Source organism: Anolis carolinensis, unplaced genomic scaffold, assembly GCF_035594765.1.
Source record: "Anolis carolinensis isolate JA03-04 unplaced genomic scaffold, rAnoCar3.1.pri scaffold_58, whole genome shotgun sequence".
In the NCBI taxonomy this organism is placed as follows: domain Eukaryota; kingdom Metazoa; phylum Chordata; class Lepidosauria; order Squamata; family Dactyloidae; genus Anolis; species Anolis carolinensis.
In genome coordinates, this window is record NW_026943867.1 from 55752 (window position 1) to 77409 (window position 21658).

The 21658-nt window shown below is 38.7% G+C and overlaps 1 protein-coding gene across 3 annotated transcripts in view; it reads left to right on the forward strand.

Annotated features, from left to right (window-relative positions):
- The window catches only part of LOC134295010 (protein-tyrosine sulfotransferase 2-like), a 44492-nt gene extending 22834 nt beyond the window's left edge, over positions 1–21658 (forward strand). For all 3 annotated transcript variants that reach the window (XM_062966970.1, XM_062966972.1, XM_062966971.1), the window contains 2 exons: positions 17460–17502; positions 20105–21658. In XM_062966970.1, coding sequence (XP_062823040.1) covers positions 17460–17495 — 36 coding nt within the window. In that variant the 3' untranslated portion in view covers positions 17496–17502; positions 20105–21658. The remainder of the gene's footprint in view (positions 1–17459; positions 17503–20104) is intronic.

Genomic DNA, 21658 nt, shown 5'->3' on the forward strand with positions numbered 1-21658 from the left:
TCTTGACTCCTCAGGTGACCATAGACCCAATGACATTGACTACAGACTCTTCCGTTGACCATTGACTCTTGAGTTTACTCTTGACTCCTCAGGTGACCATAGACCCAATGACATTGACTACAGACTCTTCCGTTGACCATTGACTCTTGAGTTTACTCTTGACTCCTCAGGTGACCATAGACCCAATGACATTGACTACAGACTCTTCCGTTGACCATTGACTCTTGAGTTTACTCTTGACTCCTCAGTTGACCATAGACCCAATGACATTGACCACAGACTCTTCCGTTGACCATTGACTCTTGAGTTTACTATTGACTCCTCAGGTGACCATAGACCCAATGACATTGACCACAGACTCTTCCGTTGACCATTGACTCTTGAGTTTACTCTTGACTCCTCAGTTGACCATAGACCCAATGACATTGACTACAGACTCTTCCGTTGACCATTGACTCTTGAGTTTACTCTTGACTCCTCAGTTGACCATAGACCCAATGACATTGACTATAGACTCTTCCGTTGACCATTGACTCTTGAGTTTACTCTTGACTCCTCAGTTGACCATAGACCCAATGACATTGACTATAGACTCTTCCGTTGACCATTGACTCTTGAGTTTACTCTTGACTCCTCAGTTGACCATAGACCCAATGACATTGACTACAGACTCTTCCGTTGACCATTGACTCTTGAGTTTACTCTTGACTCCTCAGGTGACCATAGACCCAATGACATTGACCACAGACTCTTCCGTTGACCATTGACTCTTGAGTTTACTCTTGACTCCTCAGGTGACCATAGACCGAATGACATTGACTACAGACTCTTCCGTTGACCATTGACTCTTGAGTTTACTCTTGACTCCTCAGGTGACCATAGACCCAATGACATTGACCACAGACTCTTCCGTTGACCATTGACTCTTGAGTTTACTCTTGACTCCTCAGTTGACCATAGACCCAATGACATTGACTACAGACTCTTCCGTTGACCATTGACTCTTGAGTTTACTCTTGACTCCTCAGGTGACCATAGACCCAATGACATTGACTACAGACTCTTCCGTTGACCATTGACTCTTGAGTTTACCGTTGACTCCTCAGTTGACCATAGACCCAATGACATTGACTACAGACTCTTCCGTTGACCATTGACTCTTGAGTTTACTCTTGACTCCTCAGGTGACCATAGACCCAATGACATTGACTATAGACTCTTCCGTTGACCATTGACTCTTGAGTTTACTCTTGACTCCTCAGGTGACCATAGACCCAATGACATTGACTATAGACTCTTCCGTTGACCATTGACTCTTGAGTTTACTCTTGACTCCTCAGGTGACCATAGACCCAATGACATTGACTATAGACTCTTCCGTTGACCATTGACTCTTGAGTTTACTCTTGACTCCTCAGGTGACCATAGACCCAATGACATTGACTACAGACTCTTCCGTTGACCATTGACTCTTGAGTTTACTCTTGACTCCTCAGGTGACCATAGACCCAATGACATTGACTATAGACTCTTCCGTTGACCATTGACTCTTGAGTTTACTCTTGACTCCTCAGGTGACCATAGACCCAATGACATTGACTATAGACTCTTCCGTTGACCATTGACTCTTGAGTTTACTCTTGACTCCTCAGGTGACCATAGACCCAATGACATTGACTATAGACTCTTCCGTTGACCATTGACTCTTGAGTTTACTCTTGACTCCTCAGGTGACCATAGACCCAATGACATTGACTATAGACTCTTCCGTTGACCATTGACTCTTGAGTTTACTCTTGACTCCTCAGGTGACCATAGACCCAATGACATTGACTACAGACTCTTCCGTTGACCATTGACTCTTGAGTTTACTCTTGACTCCTCAGGTGACCATAGACCCAATGACATTGACTATAGACTCTTCCGTTGACCATTGACTCTTGAGTTTACTCTTGACTCCTCAGGTGACCATAGACCCAATGACATTGACTATAGACTCTTCCGTTGACCATTGACTCTTGAGTTTACTCTTGACTCCTCAGGTGACCATAGACCCAATGACATTGACTACAGACTCGTCCGTTGACCATTGACTCTTGAGTTTACTCTTGACTCCTCAGGTGACCATAGACCCAATGACATTGACTACAGACTCTTCCGTTGACCATTGACTCTTGAGTTTACTCTTGACTCCTCAGGTGACCATAGACCCAATGACATTGACTACAGACTCTTCCGTTGACCATTGACTCTTGAGTTTACTCTTGACTCCTCAGGTGACCATAGACCCAATGACATTGACTACAGACTCTTCCGTTGACCATTGACTCTTGAGTTTACTCTTGACTCCTCAGGTGACCATAGACCCAATGACATTGACTACAGACTCTTCCGTTGACCATTGACTCTTGAGTTTACTCTTGACTCCTCAGGTGACCATAGACCCAATGACATTGACTATAGACTCTTCCGTTGACCATTGACTCTTGAGTTTACTCTTGACTCCTCAGGTGACCATAGACCCAATGACATTGACTACAGACTCGTCCGTTGACCATTGACTCTTGAGTTTACTCTTGACTCCTCAGGTGACCATAGACCCAATGACATTGACTACAGACTCTTCCGTTGACCATTGACTCTTGAGTTTACTCTTGACTCCTCAGGTGACCATAGACCCAATGACATTGACTACAGACTCTTCCGTTGACCATTGACTCTTGAGTTTACTCTTGACTCCTCAGGTGACCATAGACCCAATGACATTGACTACAGACTCTTCCGTTGACCATTGACTCTTGAGTTTACTCTTGACTCCTCAGGTGACCATAGACCCAATGACATTGACTACAGACTCTTCCGTTGACCATTGACTCTTGAGTTTACTCTTGACTCCTCAGGTGACCATAGACCCAATGACATTGACTATAGACTCTTCCGTTGACCATTGACTCTTGAGTTTACCGTTGACTCCTCAGGTGACCATAGACCCAATGACATTGACTACAGACTCTTCCGTTGACCATTCACTCTTGAGTTTACTCTTGACTCCTCAGGTGACCATAGACCCAATGACATTGACTACAGACTCTTCCGTTGACCATTGACTCTTGAGTTTACTCTTGACTCCTCAGGTGACCATAGACCCAATGACATTGACTACAGACTCTTCCGTTGACCATTGACTCTTGAGTTTACTCTTGACTCCTCAGGTGACCATAGACCCAATGACATTGACTATAGACTCTTCCGTTGACCATTGACTCTTGAGTTTACTCTTGACTCCTCAGGTGACCATAGACCCAATGACATTGACTACAGACTCGTCCGTTGACCATTGACTCTTGAGTTTACTCTTGACTCCTCAGGTGACCATAGACCCAATGACATTGACTACAGACTCTTCCGTTGACCATTGACTCTTGAGTTTACTCTTGACTCCTCAGGTGACCATAGACCCAATGACATTGACTACAGACTCTTCCGTTGACCATTGACTCTTGAGTTTACTCTTGACTCCTCAGGTGACCATAGACCCAATGACATTGACTACAGACTCTTCCGTTGACCATTGACTCTTGAGTTTACTCTTGACTCCTCAGGTGACCATAGACCCAATGACATTGACTACAGACTCTTCCGTTGACCATTGACTCTTGAGTTTACTCTTGACTCCTCAGGTGACCATAGACCCAATGACATTGACTACAGACTCTTCCGTTGACCATTGACTCTTGAGTTTACTCTTGACTCCTCAGGTGACCATAGACCCAATGACATTGACTACAGACTCTTCCGTTGACCATTGACTCTTGAGTTTACTCTTGACTCCTCAGGTGACCATAGACCCAATGACATTGACTACAGACTCTTCCGTTGACCATTGACTCTTGAGTTTACTCTTGACTCCTCAGGTGACCATAGACCCAATGACATTGACTACAGACTCTTCCGTTGACCATTGACTCTTGAGTTTACTCTTGACTCCTCAGGTGACCATAGACCCAATGACATTGACTATAGACTCTTCCGTTGACCATTGACTCTTGAGTTTACTCTTGACTCCTCAGGTGACCATAGACCCAATGACATTGACTATAGACTCTTCCGTTGACCATTGACTCTTGAGTTTACTCTTGACTCCTCAGGTGACCATAGACCCAATGACATTGACTACAGACTCTTCCGTTGACCATTGACTCTTGAGTTTACTCTTGACTCCTCAGGTGACCATAGACCCAATGACATTGACTACAGACTCTTCCGTTGACCATTGACTCTTGAGTTTACTCTTGACTCCTCAGGTGACCATAGACCCAATGACATTGACTATAGACTCTTCCGTTGACCATTGACTCTTGAGTTTACTCTTGACTCCTCAGGTGACCATAGACCCAATGACATTGACTATAGACTCTTCCGTTGACCATTGACTCTTGAGTTTACTCTTGACTCCTCAGGTGACCATAGACCCAATGACATTGACTACAGACTCGTCCGTTGACCATTGACTCTTGAGTTTACTCTTGACTCCTCAGGTGACCATAGACCCAATGACATTGACTACAGACTCTTCCGTTGACCATTGACTCTTGAGTTTACTCTTGACTCCTCAGGTGACCATAGACCCAATGACATTGACTACAGACTCTTCCGTTGACCATTGACTCTTGAGTTTACTCTTGACTCCTCAGGTGACCATAGACCCAATGACATTGACTACAGACTCTTCCGTTGACCATTGACTCTTGAGTTTACTCTTGACTCCTCAGGTGACCATAGACCCAATGACATTGACTACAGACTCTTCCGTTGACCATTGACTCTTGAGTTTACTCTTGACTCCTCAGGTGACCATAGACCCAATGACATTGACTATAGACTCTTCCGTTGACCATTGACTCTTGAGTTTACTCTTGACTCCTCAGGTGACCATAGACCCAATGACATTGACTACAGACTCGTCCGTTGACCATTGACTCTTGAGTTTACTCTTGACTCCTCAGGTGACCATAGACCCAATGACATTGACTACAGACTCTTCCGTTGACCATTGACTCTTGAGTTTACTCTTGACTCCTCAGGTGACCATAGACCCAATGACATTGACTACAGACTCTTCCGTTGACCATTGACTCTTGAGTTTACTCTTGACTCCTCAGGTGACCATAGACCCAATGACATTGACTACAGACTCTTCCGTTGACCATTGACTCTTGAGTTTACTCTTGACTCCTCAGGTGACCATAGACCCAATGACATTGACTACAGACTCTTCCGTTGACCATTGACTCTTGAGTTTACTCTTGACTCCTCAGGTGACCATAGACCCAATGACATTGACTATAGACTCTTCCGTTGACCATTGACTCTTGAGTTTACCGTTGACTCCTCAGGTGACCATAGACCCAATGACATTGACTACAGACTCTTCCGTTGACCATTCACTCTTGAGTTTACTCTTGACTCCTCAGGTGACCATAGACCCAATGACATTGACTACAGACTCTTCCGTTGACCATTGACTCTTGAGTTTACTCTTGACTCCTCAGGTGACCATAGACCCAATGACATTGACTACAGACTCTTCCGTTGACCATTGACTCTTGAGTTTACTCTTGACTCCTCAGGTGACCATAGACCCAATGACATTGACTATAGACTCTTCCGTTGACCATTGACTCTTGAGTTTACTCTTGACTCCTCAGGTGACCATAGACCCAATGACATTGACTACAGACTCGTCCGTTGACCATTGACTCTTGAGTTTACTCTTGACTCCTCAGGTGACCATAGACCCAATGACATTGACTACAGACTCTTCCGTTGACCATTGACTCTTGAGTTTACTCTTGACTCCTCAGGTGACCATAGACCCAATGACATTGACTACAGACTCTTCCGTTGACCATTGACTCTTGAGTTTACTCTTGACTCCTCAGGTGACCATAGACCCAATGACATTGACTACAGACTCTTCCGTTGACCATTGACTCTTGAGTTTACTCTTGACTCCTCAGGTGACTATAGACCCAATGACATTGACTACAGACTCTTCCGTTGACCATTGACTCTTGAGTTTACTCTTGACTCCTCAGGTGACCATAGACCCAATGACATTGACTACAGACTCTTCCGTTGACCATTGACTCTTGAGTTTACTCTTGACTCCTCAGGTGACCATAGACCCAATGACATTGACTACAGACTCTTCCGTTGACCATTGACTCTTGAGTTTACCGTTGACTCCTCAGGTGACCATAGACCCAATGACATTGACTACAGACTCTTCCGTTGACCATTGACTCTTGAGTTTACTCTTGACTCCTCAGGTGACCATAGACCCAATGACATTGACTATAGACTCTTCCGTTGACCATTGACTCTTGAGTTTACTCTTGACTCCTCAGGTGACCATAGACCCAATGACATTGACTATAGACTCTTCCGTTGACCATTGACTCTTGAGTTTACTCTTGACTCCTCAGGTGACCATAGACCCAATGACATTGACTACAGACTCTTCCGTTGACCATTGACTCTTGAGTTTACCGTTGACTCCTCAGGTGACCATAGACCCAATGACATTGACTACAGACTCTTCCGTTGACCATTGACTCTTGAGTTTACCGTTGACTCCTCAGTTGACCATAGACCCAATGACATTGACTACAGACTCTTCCGTTGACCATTGACTCTTGAGTTTACTCTTGACTCCTCAGGTGACCATAGACCCAATGACATTGACTACAGACTCTTCCGTTGACCATTGACTCTTGAGTTTACTCTTGACTCCTCAGGTGACCATAGACCCAATGACATTGACTACAGACTCTTCCGTTGACCATTGACTCTTGAGTTTACCGTTGACTCCTCAGGTGACCATAGACCCAATGACATTGACTACAGACTCTTCCGTTGACCATTGACTCTTGAGTTTACCGTTGACTCCTCAGGTGACCATAGACCCAATGACATTGACTACAGACTCTTCCGTTGACCATTGACTCTTGAGTTTACCGTTGACTCCTCAGGTGACCATAGACCCAATGACATTGACTACAGACTCTTCCGTTGACCATTGACTCTTGAGTTTACTCTTGACTCCTCAGGTGACCATAGACCCAATGACATTGACTATAGACTCTTCCGTTGACCATTGACTCTTGAGTTTACCGTTGACTCCTCAGGTGACCATAGACCCAATGACATTGACTACAGACTCTTCCGTTGACCATTGACTCTTGAGTTTACCGTTGACTCCTCAGTTGACCATAGACCCAATGACATTGACCACAGACTCTTCCGTTGACCATTGACTCTTGAGTTTACCGTTGACTCCTCAGGTGACCATAGACCCAATGACATTGACTATAGACTCTTCCGTTGACCATTGACTCTTGAGTTTACCGTTGACTCCTCAGTTGACCATAGACCCAATGACATTGACTACAGACTCTTCCGTTGACCATTGACTCTTGAGTTTACCGTTGACTCCTCAGGTGACCATAGACCCAATGACATTGACTACAGACTCTTCCGTTGACCATTGACTCTTGAGTTTACCGTTGACTCCTCAGGTGACCATAGACCCAATGACATTGACTACAGACTCTTCCGTTGACCATTGACTCTTGAGTTTACCGTTGACTCCTCAGGTGACCATAGACCCAATGACATTGACTACAGACTCTTCCGTTGACCATTGACTCTTGAGTTTACCGTTGACTCCTCAGTTGACCATAGACCCAATGACATTGACTACAGACTCTTCCGTTGACCATTGACTCTTGAGTTTACCGTTGACTCCTCAGGTGACCATAGACCCAATGACATTGACTATAGACTCTTCCGTTGACCATTGACTCTTGAGTTTACCGTTGACTCCTCAGTTGACCATAGACCCAATGACATTGACTATAGACTCTTCCGTTGACCATTGACTCTTGAGTTTACCGTTGACTCCTCAGGTGACCATAGACCCAATGACATTGACTACAGACTCTTCCGTTGACCATTGACTCTTGAGTTTACCGTTGACTCCTCAGGTGACCATAGACCCAATGACATTGACTACAGACTCTTCCGTTGACCATTGACTCTTGAGTTTACTCTTGACTCCTCAGGTGACCATAGACCCAATGACATTGACTACAGACTCTTCCGTTGACCATTGACTCTTGAGTTTACCGTTGACTCCTCAGTTGACCATAGACCCAATGACATTGACTACAGACTCTTCCGTTGACCATTGACTCTTGAGTTTACTCTTGACTCCTCAGGTGACCATAGACCCAATGACATTGACTACAGACTCTTCCGTTGACCATTGACTCTTGAGTTTACCGTTGACTCCTCAGGTGACCATAGACCCAATGACATTGACTACAGACTCTTCCGTTGACCATTGACTCTTGAGTTTACTCTTGACTCCTCAGGTGACCATAGACCCAATGACATTGACTACAGACTCTTCCGTTGACCATTGACTCTTGAGTTTACCGTTGACTCCTCAGGTGACCATAGACCCAATGACATTGACTACAGACTCTTCCGTTGACCATTGACTCTTGAGTTTACTCTTGACTCCTCAGGTGACCATAGACCCAATGACATTGACCACAGACTCTTCCGTTGACCATTCACTCTTGAGTTTACCGTTGACTCCTCAGGTGACCATAGACCCAATGACATTGACTACAGACTCTTCCGTTGACCATTGACTCTTGAGTTTACTCTTGACTCCTCAGGTGACCATAGACCCAATGACATTGACTACAGACTCTTCCGTTGACCATTGACTCTTGAGTTTACTCTTGACTCCTCAGGTGACCATAGACCCAATGACATTGACTACAGACTCTTCCGTTGACCATTGACTCTTGAGTTTACTCTTGACTCCTCAGGTGACCATAGACCCAATGACATTGACTACAGACTCTTCCGTTGACCATTGACTCTTGAGTTTACTCTTGACTCCTCAGGTGACCATAGACCCAATGACATTGACCACAGACTCTTCCGTTGACCATTCACTCTTGAGTTTACTCTTGACTCCTCAGGTGACCATAGACCCAATGACATTGACTACAGACTCTTCCGTTGACCATTCACTCTTGAGTTTACTCTTGACTCCTCAGGTGACCATAGACCCAATGACATTGACCACAGACTCTTCCGTTGACCATTCACTCTTGAGTTTACTCTTGACTCCTCAGGTGACCATAGACCCAATGACATTGACTACAGACTCTTCCGTTGACCATTGACTCTTGAGTTTACCGTTGACTCCTCAGGTGACCATAGACCCAATGACATTGACTACAGACTCTTCCGTTGACCATTGACTCTTGAGTTTACTCTTGACTCCTCAGGTGACCATAGACCCAATGACATTGACTACAGACTCTTCCGTTGACCATTGACTCTTGAGTTTACCGTTGACTCCTCAGGTGACCATAGACCCAATGACATTGACTACAGACTCTTCCGTTGACCATTGACTCTTGAGTTTACCGTTGACTCCTCAGGTGACCATAGACCCAATGACATTGACTATAGACTCTTCCGTTGACCATTGACTCTTGAGTTTACCGTTGACTCCTCAGGTGACCATAGACCCAATGACATTGACTACAGACTCTTCCGTTGACCATTGACTCTTGAGTTTACTGTTGACTCCTCAGGTGACCATAGACTCAATGACATTGACTATAGACTCTTCCGTTGACCATTGACTCTTGAGTTTACTGTTGACTCCTCAGGTGACCATAGACCCAATGACATTGACTACAGACTCTTCCGTTGACCATTGACTCTTGAGTTTACTGTTGACTCCTCAGGTGACCATAGACTCAATGACATTGACTATAGACTCTTCCGTTGACCATTGACTCTTGAGTTTACTGTTGACTCCTCAGTTGACCATAGACCCAATGACATTGACTACAGACTCTTCCGTTGACCATTCACTCTTGAGTTTACTCTTGACTCCTCAGTTGACCATAGACCCAATGACATTGACTAGAGACTCTTCCATTGACCATTGACTCTTGAGTTTACTCTTGACTCCTCAGTTGACCATAGACCCAATGACATTGACTACAGACTCTTCCGTTGACCATTCACTCTTGAGTTTACTCTTGACTCCTCAGTTGACCATAGACCCAATGACATTGACTACAGACTCTTCCGTTGACCATTGACTCTTGAGTTTACTCTTGACTCCTCAGTTGACCATAGACCCAATGACATTGACTACAGACTCTTCCGTTGACCATTGACTCTTGAGTTTACCGTTGACTCCTCAGGTGACCATAGACTCAATGACATTGACCACAGACTCTTCCGTTGACCATTGACTCTTGAGTTGACCATTGACTCCTCAGTTGACCATACACCCAATGACATTGACCTCAGACTCTTCCGTTGACCATTGACTCTTGAGTTTACCGTTGACTCCTCAGGTGACCATAGACTCAATGACATTGACTACAGACTCTTCCGTTGACCATTGACTCTTGAGTTTACCGTTGACTCCTCAGGTGACCATACACCCAATGACATTGACCTCAGACTCTTCCGTTGACCATTGACTCTTGAGTTTACCGTTGACTCCTCAGGTGACCATAGACTCAATGACATTGACCACAGACTCTTCCGTTGACCATTGACTCTTGAGTTTACCGTTGACTCCTCAGGTGACCATACACCCAATGACATTGACTACAGACTCTTCCGTTGACCATTGACTCTTGAGTTTACCGTTGACTCCTCAGGTGACCATAGACTCAATGACATTGACTACAGACTCTTCCGTTGACCATTGACTCTTGAGTTTACCGTTGACTCCTCAGGTGACCATAGACCCAATGACATTGACTATAGACTCTTCCGTTGACCATTGACTCTTGAGTTTACTGTTGACTCCTCAGGTGACCATAGACCCAATGACATTGACCTCAGACTCTTCCGTTGACCATTGACTCTTGAGTTTACCGTTGACTCCTCAGGTGACCATAGACCCAATGACATTGACTACAGACTCTTCCGTTGACCATTGACTCTTGAGTTTACTGTTGACTCCTCAGGTGACCATAGACCCAATGACATTGACTACAGACTCTTCCGTTGACCATTGACTCTTGAGTTTACCGTTGACTCCTCAGGTGACCATAGACCCAATGACATTGACTACAGACTCTTCCGTTGACCATTGACTCTTGAGTTTACTGTTGACTCCTCAGGTGACCATAGACCCAATGACATTGACTACAGACTCTTCCGTTGACCATTCACTCTTGAGTTTACTCTTGACTCCTCAGTTGACCATAGACCCAATGACATTGACTACAGACTCTTCCATTGACCATTGACTCTTGAGTTTACTCTTGACTCCTCAGTTGACCATAGACCCAATGACATTGACTACAGACTCTTCCGTTGACCATTCACTCTTGAGTTTACTCTTGACTCCTCAGTTGACCATAGACCCAATGACATTGACTACAGACTCTTCCGTTGACCATTGACTCTTGAGTTTACTCTTGACTCCTCAGTTGACCATAGACCCAATGACATTGACTACAGACTCTTCCGTTGACCATTGACTCTTGAGTTTACCGTTGACTCCTCAGGTGACCATAGACTCAATGACATTGACCACAGACTCTTCCGTTGACCATTGACTCTTGAGTTGACCATTGACTCCTCAGTTGACCATACACCCAATGACATTGACCTCAGACTCTTCCGTTGACCATTGACTCTTGAGTTTACCGTTGACTCCTCAGGTGACCATAGACCCAATGACATTGACTACAGACTCTTCCGTTGACCATTGACTCTTGAGTTTACCGTTGACTCCTCAGGTGACCATAGACTCAATGACATTGACTACAGACTCTTCCGTTGACCATTGACTCTTGAGTTTACCGTTGACTCCTCAGGTGACCATACACCCAATGACATTGACCTCAGACTCTTCCGTTGACCATTGACTCTTGAGTTTACCGTTGACTCCTCAGGTGACCATAGACTCAATGACATTGACTACAGACTCTTCCGTTGACCATTGACTCTTGAGTTTACCGTTGACTCCTCAGGTGACCATAGACTCAATGACATTGACTATAGACTCTTCCGTTGACCATTGACTCTTGAGTTTACCGTTGACTCCTCAGGTGACCATACACCCAATGACATTGACCTCAGACTCTTCCGTTGACCATTGACTCTTGAGTTTACCGTTGACTCCTCAGGTGACCATAGACTCAATGACATTGACTACAGACTCTTCCGTTGACCATTGACTCTTGAGTTTACCGTTGACTCCTCAGGTGACCATAGACTCAATGACATTGACTACAGACTCTTCCGTTGACCATTGACTCTTGAGTTTACCGTTGACTCCTCAGGTGACCATAGACCCAATGACATTGACTATAGACTCTTCCGTTGACCATTGACTCTTGAGTTTACTGTTGACTCCTCAGGTGACCATAGACCCAATGACATTGACCTCAGACTCTTCCGTTGACCATTGACTCTTGAGTTTACCGTTGACTCCTCAGGTGACCATAGACCCAATGACATTGACTACAGACTCTTCCGTTGACCATTGACTCTTGAGTTTACTGTTGACTCCTCAGGTGACCATAGACCCAATGACATTGACTACAGACTCTTCCGTTGACCATTGACTCTTGAGTTTACTATTGACTCCTCAGGTGACCATAGACCCAATGACATTGACTACAGACTCTTCCGTTGACCATTGACTCTTGAGTTTACTGTTGACTCCTCAGGTGACCATAGACCCAATGACATTGACTACAGACTCTTCCGTTGACCATTGACTCTTGAGTTTACTATTGACTCCTCAGGTGACCATAGACCCAATGACATTGACTACAGACTCTTCCGTTGACCATTGACTCTTGAGTTTACTGTTGACTCCTCAGGTGACCATAGACCCAATGACATTGACTACAGACTCTTCCGTTGACCATTGACTCTTGAGTTTACTGTTGACTCCTCAGGTGACCATAGACCCAATGACATTGACTACAGACTCTTCCGTTGACCATTGACTCTTGAGTTTACTATTGACTCCTCAGGTGACCATAGACCCAATGACATTGACTACAGACTCTTCCGTTGACCATTGACTCTTGAGTTTACTGTTGACTCCTCAGGTGACCATAGACCCAATGACATTGACTACAGACTCTTCCGTTGACCATTGACTCTTGAGTTTACTATTGACTCCTCAGGTGACCATAGACCCAATGACATTGACTACAGACTCTTCCGTTGACCATTGACTCTTGAGTTTACTGTTGACTCCTCAGGTGACCATAGACCCAATGACATTGACTACAGACTCTTCCGTTGACCATTGACTCTTGAGTTTACTGTTGACTCCTCAGGTGACCATAGACCCAATGACATTGACTATAGACTCTTCCGTTGACCATTGACTCTTGAGTTTACTGTTGACTCCTCAGGTGACCATAGACCCAATGACATTGACCTCAGACTCTTCCGTTGACCATTGACTCTTGAGTTTACCGTTGACTCCTCAGGTGACCATAGACCCAATGACATTGACTACAGACTCTTCCGTTGACCATTGACTCTTGAGTTTACTGTTGACTCCTCAGGTGACCATAGACCCAATGACATTGACTACAGACTCTTCCGTTGACCATTGACTCTTGAGTTTACTATTGACTCCTCAGGTGACCATAGACCCAATGACATTGACCACAGACTCTTCCGTTGACCATTGACTCTTGAGTTTACCGTTGACTCCTCAGTTGACCATAGACCCAATGACATTGACTACAGACTCTTCCGTTGACCATTGACTCTTGAGTTTACTATTGACTCCTCAGGTGACCATAGACCCAATGACATTGACTACAGACTCTTCCGTTGACCATTGACTCTTGAGTTTACTCTTGACTCCTCAGGTGACCATAGACCCAATGACATTGACCACAGACTCTTCCGTTGACCATTGACTCTTGAGTTTACTGTTGACTCCTCAGTTGACCATAGACCCAATGACATTGACCACAGACTCTTCCGTTGACCATTGACTCTTGAGTTTACTATTGACTCCTCAGGTGACCATAGACCCAATGACATTGACTACAGACTCTTCCGTTGACCATTGACTCTTGAGTTTACCGTTGACTCCTCAGGTGACCATAGACTCAATGACATTGACTACAGACTCTTCCGTTGACCATTGACTCTTGAGTTTACCGTTGACTCCTCAGGTGACCATAGACCCAATGACATTGACTATAGACTCTTCCGTTGACCATTGACTCTTGAGTTTACTGTTGACTCCTCAGGTGACCATAGACCCAATGACATTGACCTCAGACTCTTCCGTTGACCATTGACTCTTGAGTTTACCGTTGACTCCTCAGGTGACCATAGACCCAATGACATTGACTACAGACTCTTCCGTTGACCATTGACTCTTGAGTTTACTGTTGACTCCTCAGGTGACCATAGACCCAATGACATTGACTACAGACTCTTCCGTTGACCATTGACTCTTGAGTTTACTATTGACTCCTCAGGTGACCATAGACCCAATGACATTGACCACAGACTCTTCCGTTGACCATTGACTCTTGAGTTTACCGTTGACTCCTCAGTTGACCATAGACCCAATGACATTGACTACAGACTCTTCCGTTGACCATTGACTCTTGAGTTTACCGTTGACTCCTCAGGTGACCATAGACCCAATGACATTGACTACAGACTCTTCCGTTGACCATTGACTCTTGAGTTTACTCTTGACTCCTCAGGTGACCATAGACCCAATGACATTGACCACAGACTCTTCCGTTGACCATTGACTCTTGAGTTTACTATTGACTCCTCAGGTGCCCATAGACCCAATGACATTGACTACAGACTCTTCCGTTGACCATTGACTCTTGAGTTTACCGTTGACTCCTCAGTTGACCATAGACCCAATGACATTGACTACAGACTCTTCCGTTGACCATTGACTCTTGAGTTTACCGTTGACTCCTCAGGTGACCATAGACTCAATGACATTGACTACAGACTCTTCCGTTGACCATTGACTCTTGAGTTTACCGTTGACTCCTCAGGTGACCATAGACCCAATGACATTGACTATAGACTCTTCCGTTGACCATTGACTCTTGAGTTTACTGTTGACTCCTCAGGTGACCATAGACCCAATGACATTGACCTCAGACTCTTCCGTTGACCATTGACTCTTGAGTTTACTGTTGACTCCTCAGGTGACCATAGACCCAATGACATTGACTACAGACTCTTCCGTTGACCATTGACTCTTGAGTTTACCGTTGACTCCTCAGTTGACCATAGACCCAATGACATTGACCACAGACTCTTCCGTTGACCATTGACTCTTGAGTTTACTGTTGACTCCTCAGGTGACCATAGACCCAATGACATTGACTACAGACTCTTCCGTTGACCATTGACTCTTGAGTTTACTGTTGACTCCTCAGGTGACCATAGACCCAATGACATTGACCACAGACTCTTCCGTTGACCATTGACTCTTGAGTTTACCGTTGACTCCTCAGTTGACCATAGACCCAATGACATTGACTACAGACTCTTCCGTTGACCATTGACTCTTGAGTTTACTATTGACTCCTCAGGTGACCATAGACCCAATGACATTGACTACAGACTCTTCCGTTGACCATTGACTCTTGAGTTTACCGTTGACTCCTCAGGTGACCATAGACCCAATGACATTGACTACAGACTCTTCCGTTGACCATTGACTCTTGAGTTTACCGTTGACTCCTCAGGTGACCATAGACCCAATGACATTGACCACAGACTCTTCCGTTGACCATTGACTCTTGAGTTTACTATTGACTCCTCAGGTGACCATAGACCCAATGACATTGACCACAGACTCTTCCGTTGACCATTGACTCTTGAGTTTACCGTTGACTCCTCAGTTGACCATAGACCCAATGACATTGACTACAGACTCTTCCATTGACCATTGACTCTTGAGTTTACTATTGACTATAATAATAATATATATTATATAATAATATATATAATAATAATATATATTATATAATAATAATATAATATAATAATAATAATAATATAATATAATAATAACTATAAGAATCCAGTGATGTTGTGTCCTGGGAATTATAGTTTCTCTAAGGAGATAATAATCCAACAATGTTGTGTATTGGGAGTTATAGTTTCCCTTTGGACGGATAAGTGTGTCCTGGGACTTATAGTTTCCCTATGTGTGGATAAGAATCCAGTGATATTGGGTCCCGGGAGTTATAGTTTCCCTATGGGCTGATAAGAATACAAAAATATTGGGTCCCGGGAGTTGTAGTTTCCATAGGGATGGTGACTGAAATGCCATTGGATGCCCGTGGGAGTTATAGTTGTCAGGGGACGGTGGGGTGCCGACTGGATTCCAAAATCCATCATCCCGCTCTCGCCTCCTTCTCCAGACTGTATTCCCATGCGGAGAAATCACTCCAACGGTTGATTTACTTTATTTACAGTTTGCCTTTCTCGGCTTCAGAGCATCGCATTCGTTCATAGTCCATCTTCAGCGAGAGCTCAAGCCGAACTCACCACAGATAAGATAAGAAACACATTCCTCAGTCCGGAGGAAGTTCCGACCCCCAAAGGCCTGATAGGTCATAGCAATCACAACAGACTGTCAGTCAAAACTAGCCTGCTGTTAACCATTTCATCACTGAAAAAAAAATACAAATTATTATTCCAATCATTAAATTGGGATCATTTGATAATAATAATAATAATAATAATAATAATAATCTTGGGAGTTATAGTTTCCCAAGAACGGAAGCGTTGTGTTCCTCGATTATTATTCATAATCATTATAATTATTATTCCAATCATTAAGTTGGGATCATTTAATAATAATAATAATAATAATAATAATAATAATAATAATAATAATCATCTTGGGAGTTATAGTTTCCCAAGAACGGAAGCGTTGTGTTCCTCGATTATTATTCATAATCATTATAATTATTATTCCAATCATTAAGTTGGGATCATTTAATAATAATAATAATAATAATAATAATAATAATAATAATAATAATCTTGGGAGTTATAGTTTCCCAAGAACGGAAGCGTTGTGTTCCTCGATTATTATTCATAATCATTATAATTATTATTCCAATCATTAAATTGGGATCATTTAATAATAATAATAATAATAATAATAATAATCTTGGGAGTTATAGTTTCCCAAGAACGGAAGCGTTGTGTTCCTCGATTATTATTCATAATCATTATAATTATTATTCCAATCATTAAATTGGGATCATTTGATAATAATAATAATAATAATAATAATCTTGGGAGTTATAGTTTTCCTTTATTTATTTTTTATTTTTTTGCAGGATCCTCAAAGAAACACGACTGTTTTTTTCCAATGATTTCCAGGTAAAATTTCCAATATATATATATATATATATATATATACTAGCTGTGCCTGGCAAAGTGGTGGTGGTATTGGTTAAAAATTGTTGTGTAATTTTTATTTGACGTTATTTGCAATTTTTTATTAATTTTATTGTAAGTTATATTTTTATTTATTATATTTTATCATTATTTATTTATTATTAGTTTTGTTGTTTTGTGCGTCGCCGTGATGCCATCACTCTTTTATATATATAGATGTTATATATTATTGTATTTATAATATTATGCTAATATTATATATTATTGTATTTATTATATATAATTACTAGCTGTGCCCGGCCACGCATTGCTGTGGCAAAGTGGTGGTGGTATTGGTTAAAAATTGTTGTGTAATTTTTATTTGACGTTATTTGCAATTTTTTATTAATTTTATTGTAAGCCTCCAGGCGGGGAAATAACACACCAGCATTATTATTGAATTACTGTTATATTATCATACATTTTTATAATGTATCTATATATATAAAAGGGTCGGGGATGGACATAACGCAGCGGCATTATTATTATTACCAGCATACATTGTTATAGTTATCATATAGAAATACTTCATTATACATTAATTATATTATATTAAATATTATAACAACTATCTAGCATATCAATAATTATACTTTAATAAATACAATAATAGTAAATATTATACAACATAAAATAATAAATATAACAGATCTAAAATATATATTATAACGAGCTGTGCCCGGCCACGCGTTGCTGTGGCAAAGTGGTGGTGGTATGGGTTAAAAATTGTTTTGTGATTTTTATTTGACGTTATTTGCAATTTTTTATTAATTTTATTGTAAGTTATATTTTTATTTATTATATTTTATTATTTTCTTGTATTATTTTTAGTTATTTTCTGTTGTTATTGTATTTTATTGTATTAATTTTTAGTGGTTTTTATTTTTTTTTATTGGGTTGCTAGGAGACCAAGTGGGAGGAGCTTAGCCTTCTAACTGGCAGCAATTGGATAAAAGCAATTATTCCTCTCTCTCTAATTAGGACTTTATTTTTCTTTTCTTTTTGTTGTATCAACCTAGAGGCGTGGATGATGGGTTGTGTTGTCAAATTTCGAGGTTAGGCGGCCTGTAGTTTTGTTGTTTTGTGCGTCGCCACGATGCCATCACTCTTTTATATATATAGATATATGTATGCGTGTGTACATATATGTGTGTGTGTATTGTATATATTTAAATTTAATTGTATTTATTTATTTACATCTTGGGCCTTGAATGTAAATGTAAATCAATGATGGCACCCTTTGATTTTAATTTTTTAAAATTTTCATTTTTGAACATTTTAAAACATTTTTTCAATATTTTTAGAATTTTACATTAATTTTCTTACTTTTTTATATTATAATTTTTTTTTACACTTTTAATTTTTTTAACATTTTTTACGTTGGTTTTGTTTAATGTATTTAAATGTTTTTTATTTTGTTTTGTCTTTAAATTTTTATTTTGCCTTTTGGTTAAAAAGAATTAAAATAATTAAAATTGTGTATTGTACTTATTTTTATTTTTGTTTATTATTTTATTTTAATTTCTTATTTTGTGTTCATATTATTTCAAGTTTTTATGGTTTAATATTATTTATTTTTATTAGTTTTATATTACATTTTAATTATTTCAATTTTACTTTTTTATTTAATATTATTCATTGTTTATTGTACTTATTTTTATTTTTGTTTATTGATCATTATTTTATTTTAATTTCCTATTTTGCATTCATATTATTTCAATTTTATTTCAATTTTTCTTTTTTCTTTAATATTATTCATTGTTTACTTATTTTTATTTTTGTTCATTATTTATTTTTATTACATTTTATTTTCCATTTTTATATTATTTCAATTTTAATTATTTTAATTTTTCTTTTTTATTTAATATTACTCATTTTACTTATTTTATTTTTGTTCATTATTTTCTATTATTACATTTTATTTTCTTATTATTTGTTCATATTATTTTAATTTTTATTACATTTCATTTTCCATTTTTTATATAATTTCAATTATTTTTATTTTACTTTTTTATTTAATATTAATCATTTTACTTATTTTTATTTTTGTTCTTTATTTTTTATTATTACATTTTATATTCCTATTTTTGGTTCATATTATTTATATTTTATTATTTAAAATTTACTTTTTTAAATATTATTCATTTTACTTATTTTTATTTTGGTTCATTATTTTTTATTATTATTACATTATTTTTTCCTATTATTTTTATTTTTTAAATTTTACTTTTTTTATTTAATATTATTCATTGTTTATTTTACTTATTTTTATTATTATTACATTATTTTTTCCTATTATTTTTATTTTTAAAATTTTACTTTTTTTATTTAATATTATTCATTGTTTATTTTACTTATTTTTATTATTATTACATTTTAATTTCCTATTTTGCGTTCATATTATTATTTTCTTTTTTACTTTTTACATTTTTCGAACCTTTGAATTAAAAACAATGCAAATTACATTCTTTTGAATGCAGTTACTTTGGAAGTAGTGCAAATAGTAATTAGTTACTAACTACTTTTCTAATTTCTTTCCTTTTAGATGCAAAACAGAGAAACAGAAGATAGAAAGTTTGCAAAAAATGTATATATTTTGCAAATTTGTTTAATCCAAGCATATTGCTTGTTTTCAGTGTTGTTTATTTTGCCAAATATTATTTTTTTTGTTTATTATTTGTTTATTTTTATTATTTCTTTGTTGCCAAAAAGTATGGAATTTTATTCCTCTTTAAAAAAATCAAATAAAATTAAATTTTTTTATTAAATTATTAATAATAATTTAATAGAAATAAAGAATAGCTTTAATGGAAATTAAATTAAATTAAATAATTTCATTAAATTGTTATTAATAATTTGATAAAGAATAGTTTTAATGGAAATTAAAGAAAAAAATCATTAAATTATTATTAATAATGTAATAAAAATAGTTTTAATGGAAATTAAAGAAATAATTTTATAAAATGATTACTCATAATTTAATAAAGAATAGTTTTAATGGAAATTAAATTAAAGAAATTATTTCATTAAATTATTAATAATAATTTAATAAATAATAATTTTAATGGAAATTAAATTAAAAAGAAATAATTTCATTAAATTAATAATAATTTTAATGGAAATTGAAATAATTTCATTAAATTATTAATAAAAATAAAGAATAGTTTTAATGGAAATTAAATTAAAGAAATAAAGTTATTAAATTATTAATAATAATTTAATAAAGAATTGTTTTAATGAAAAGTAAATTCGAGAAATCATTTCATTAAATTATTAATAATTTAATAAAGAATAGTCTTGATTGAAATAAAAAATAAAAAATTAAAGAAATAAATGAATAATTTTATTAAATTAATCATAATAGCTAAAAAGATAGTCCTAATTGAAATAAAAATTAAATTAAAGAATAATTTTATTAAATTTATAATAAGAGTTTAATGGATAAAAGAATATTACAAATGTGTTTGGATGGAAATAAAATAATAAAATAATATTAAAATTAAAAGAGAGGAAAAAGAGAGGAATTCAGTCCATTTAAAAGTGTCTTATTTCTTTAAATTATTATTATTTTCAAAGGTCAAAATATTACAATAAAAATAATTATTCGCTTCATTGAAAAGTGTTTCAATTTTTTATTTTAATTGTCCAATTAAAAGATTTTTTTATTATTTTCTATTTTTGTTTGATTTTTTATTATTTTGATTTTACTATTAGATTTTTACAAATATTTTGATTTTTTAAATTCCAAATTTTGCTTTGATTTCTTTTTATTTCTATTGATTTTTAAAATTATATTGATTTTATTATTAGATTTTTGCAAATATTTTGATTATTTTTAAATTCCAAATTTTGATTTCTTTTTATTTCCATTTTTTTCTAAAAAAAAAAAATCATTTTATTATTAGGTTTTATAATATTTTTATTGCACTTTTTTAGTTTTGATTATTTTTATTTCACATCTTTTAATTTTTTTGTTATTTTCAATTTTACCATTGAGTTTGAAACTTTATTATTTTAGTTTCACACTTGCGAATAAAAAATATATATGTATATATAGATTTATTTATTAATCCTTCAATAAAGACTTTGTCTCCTTAAA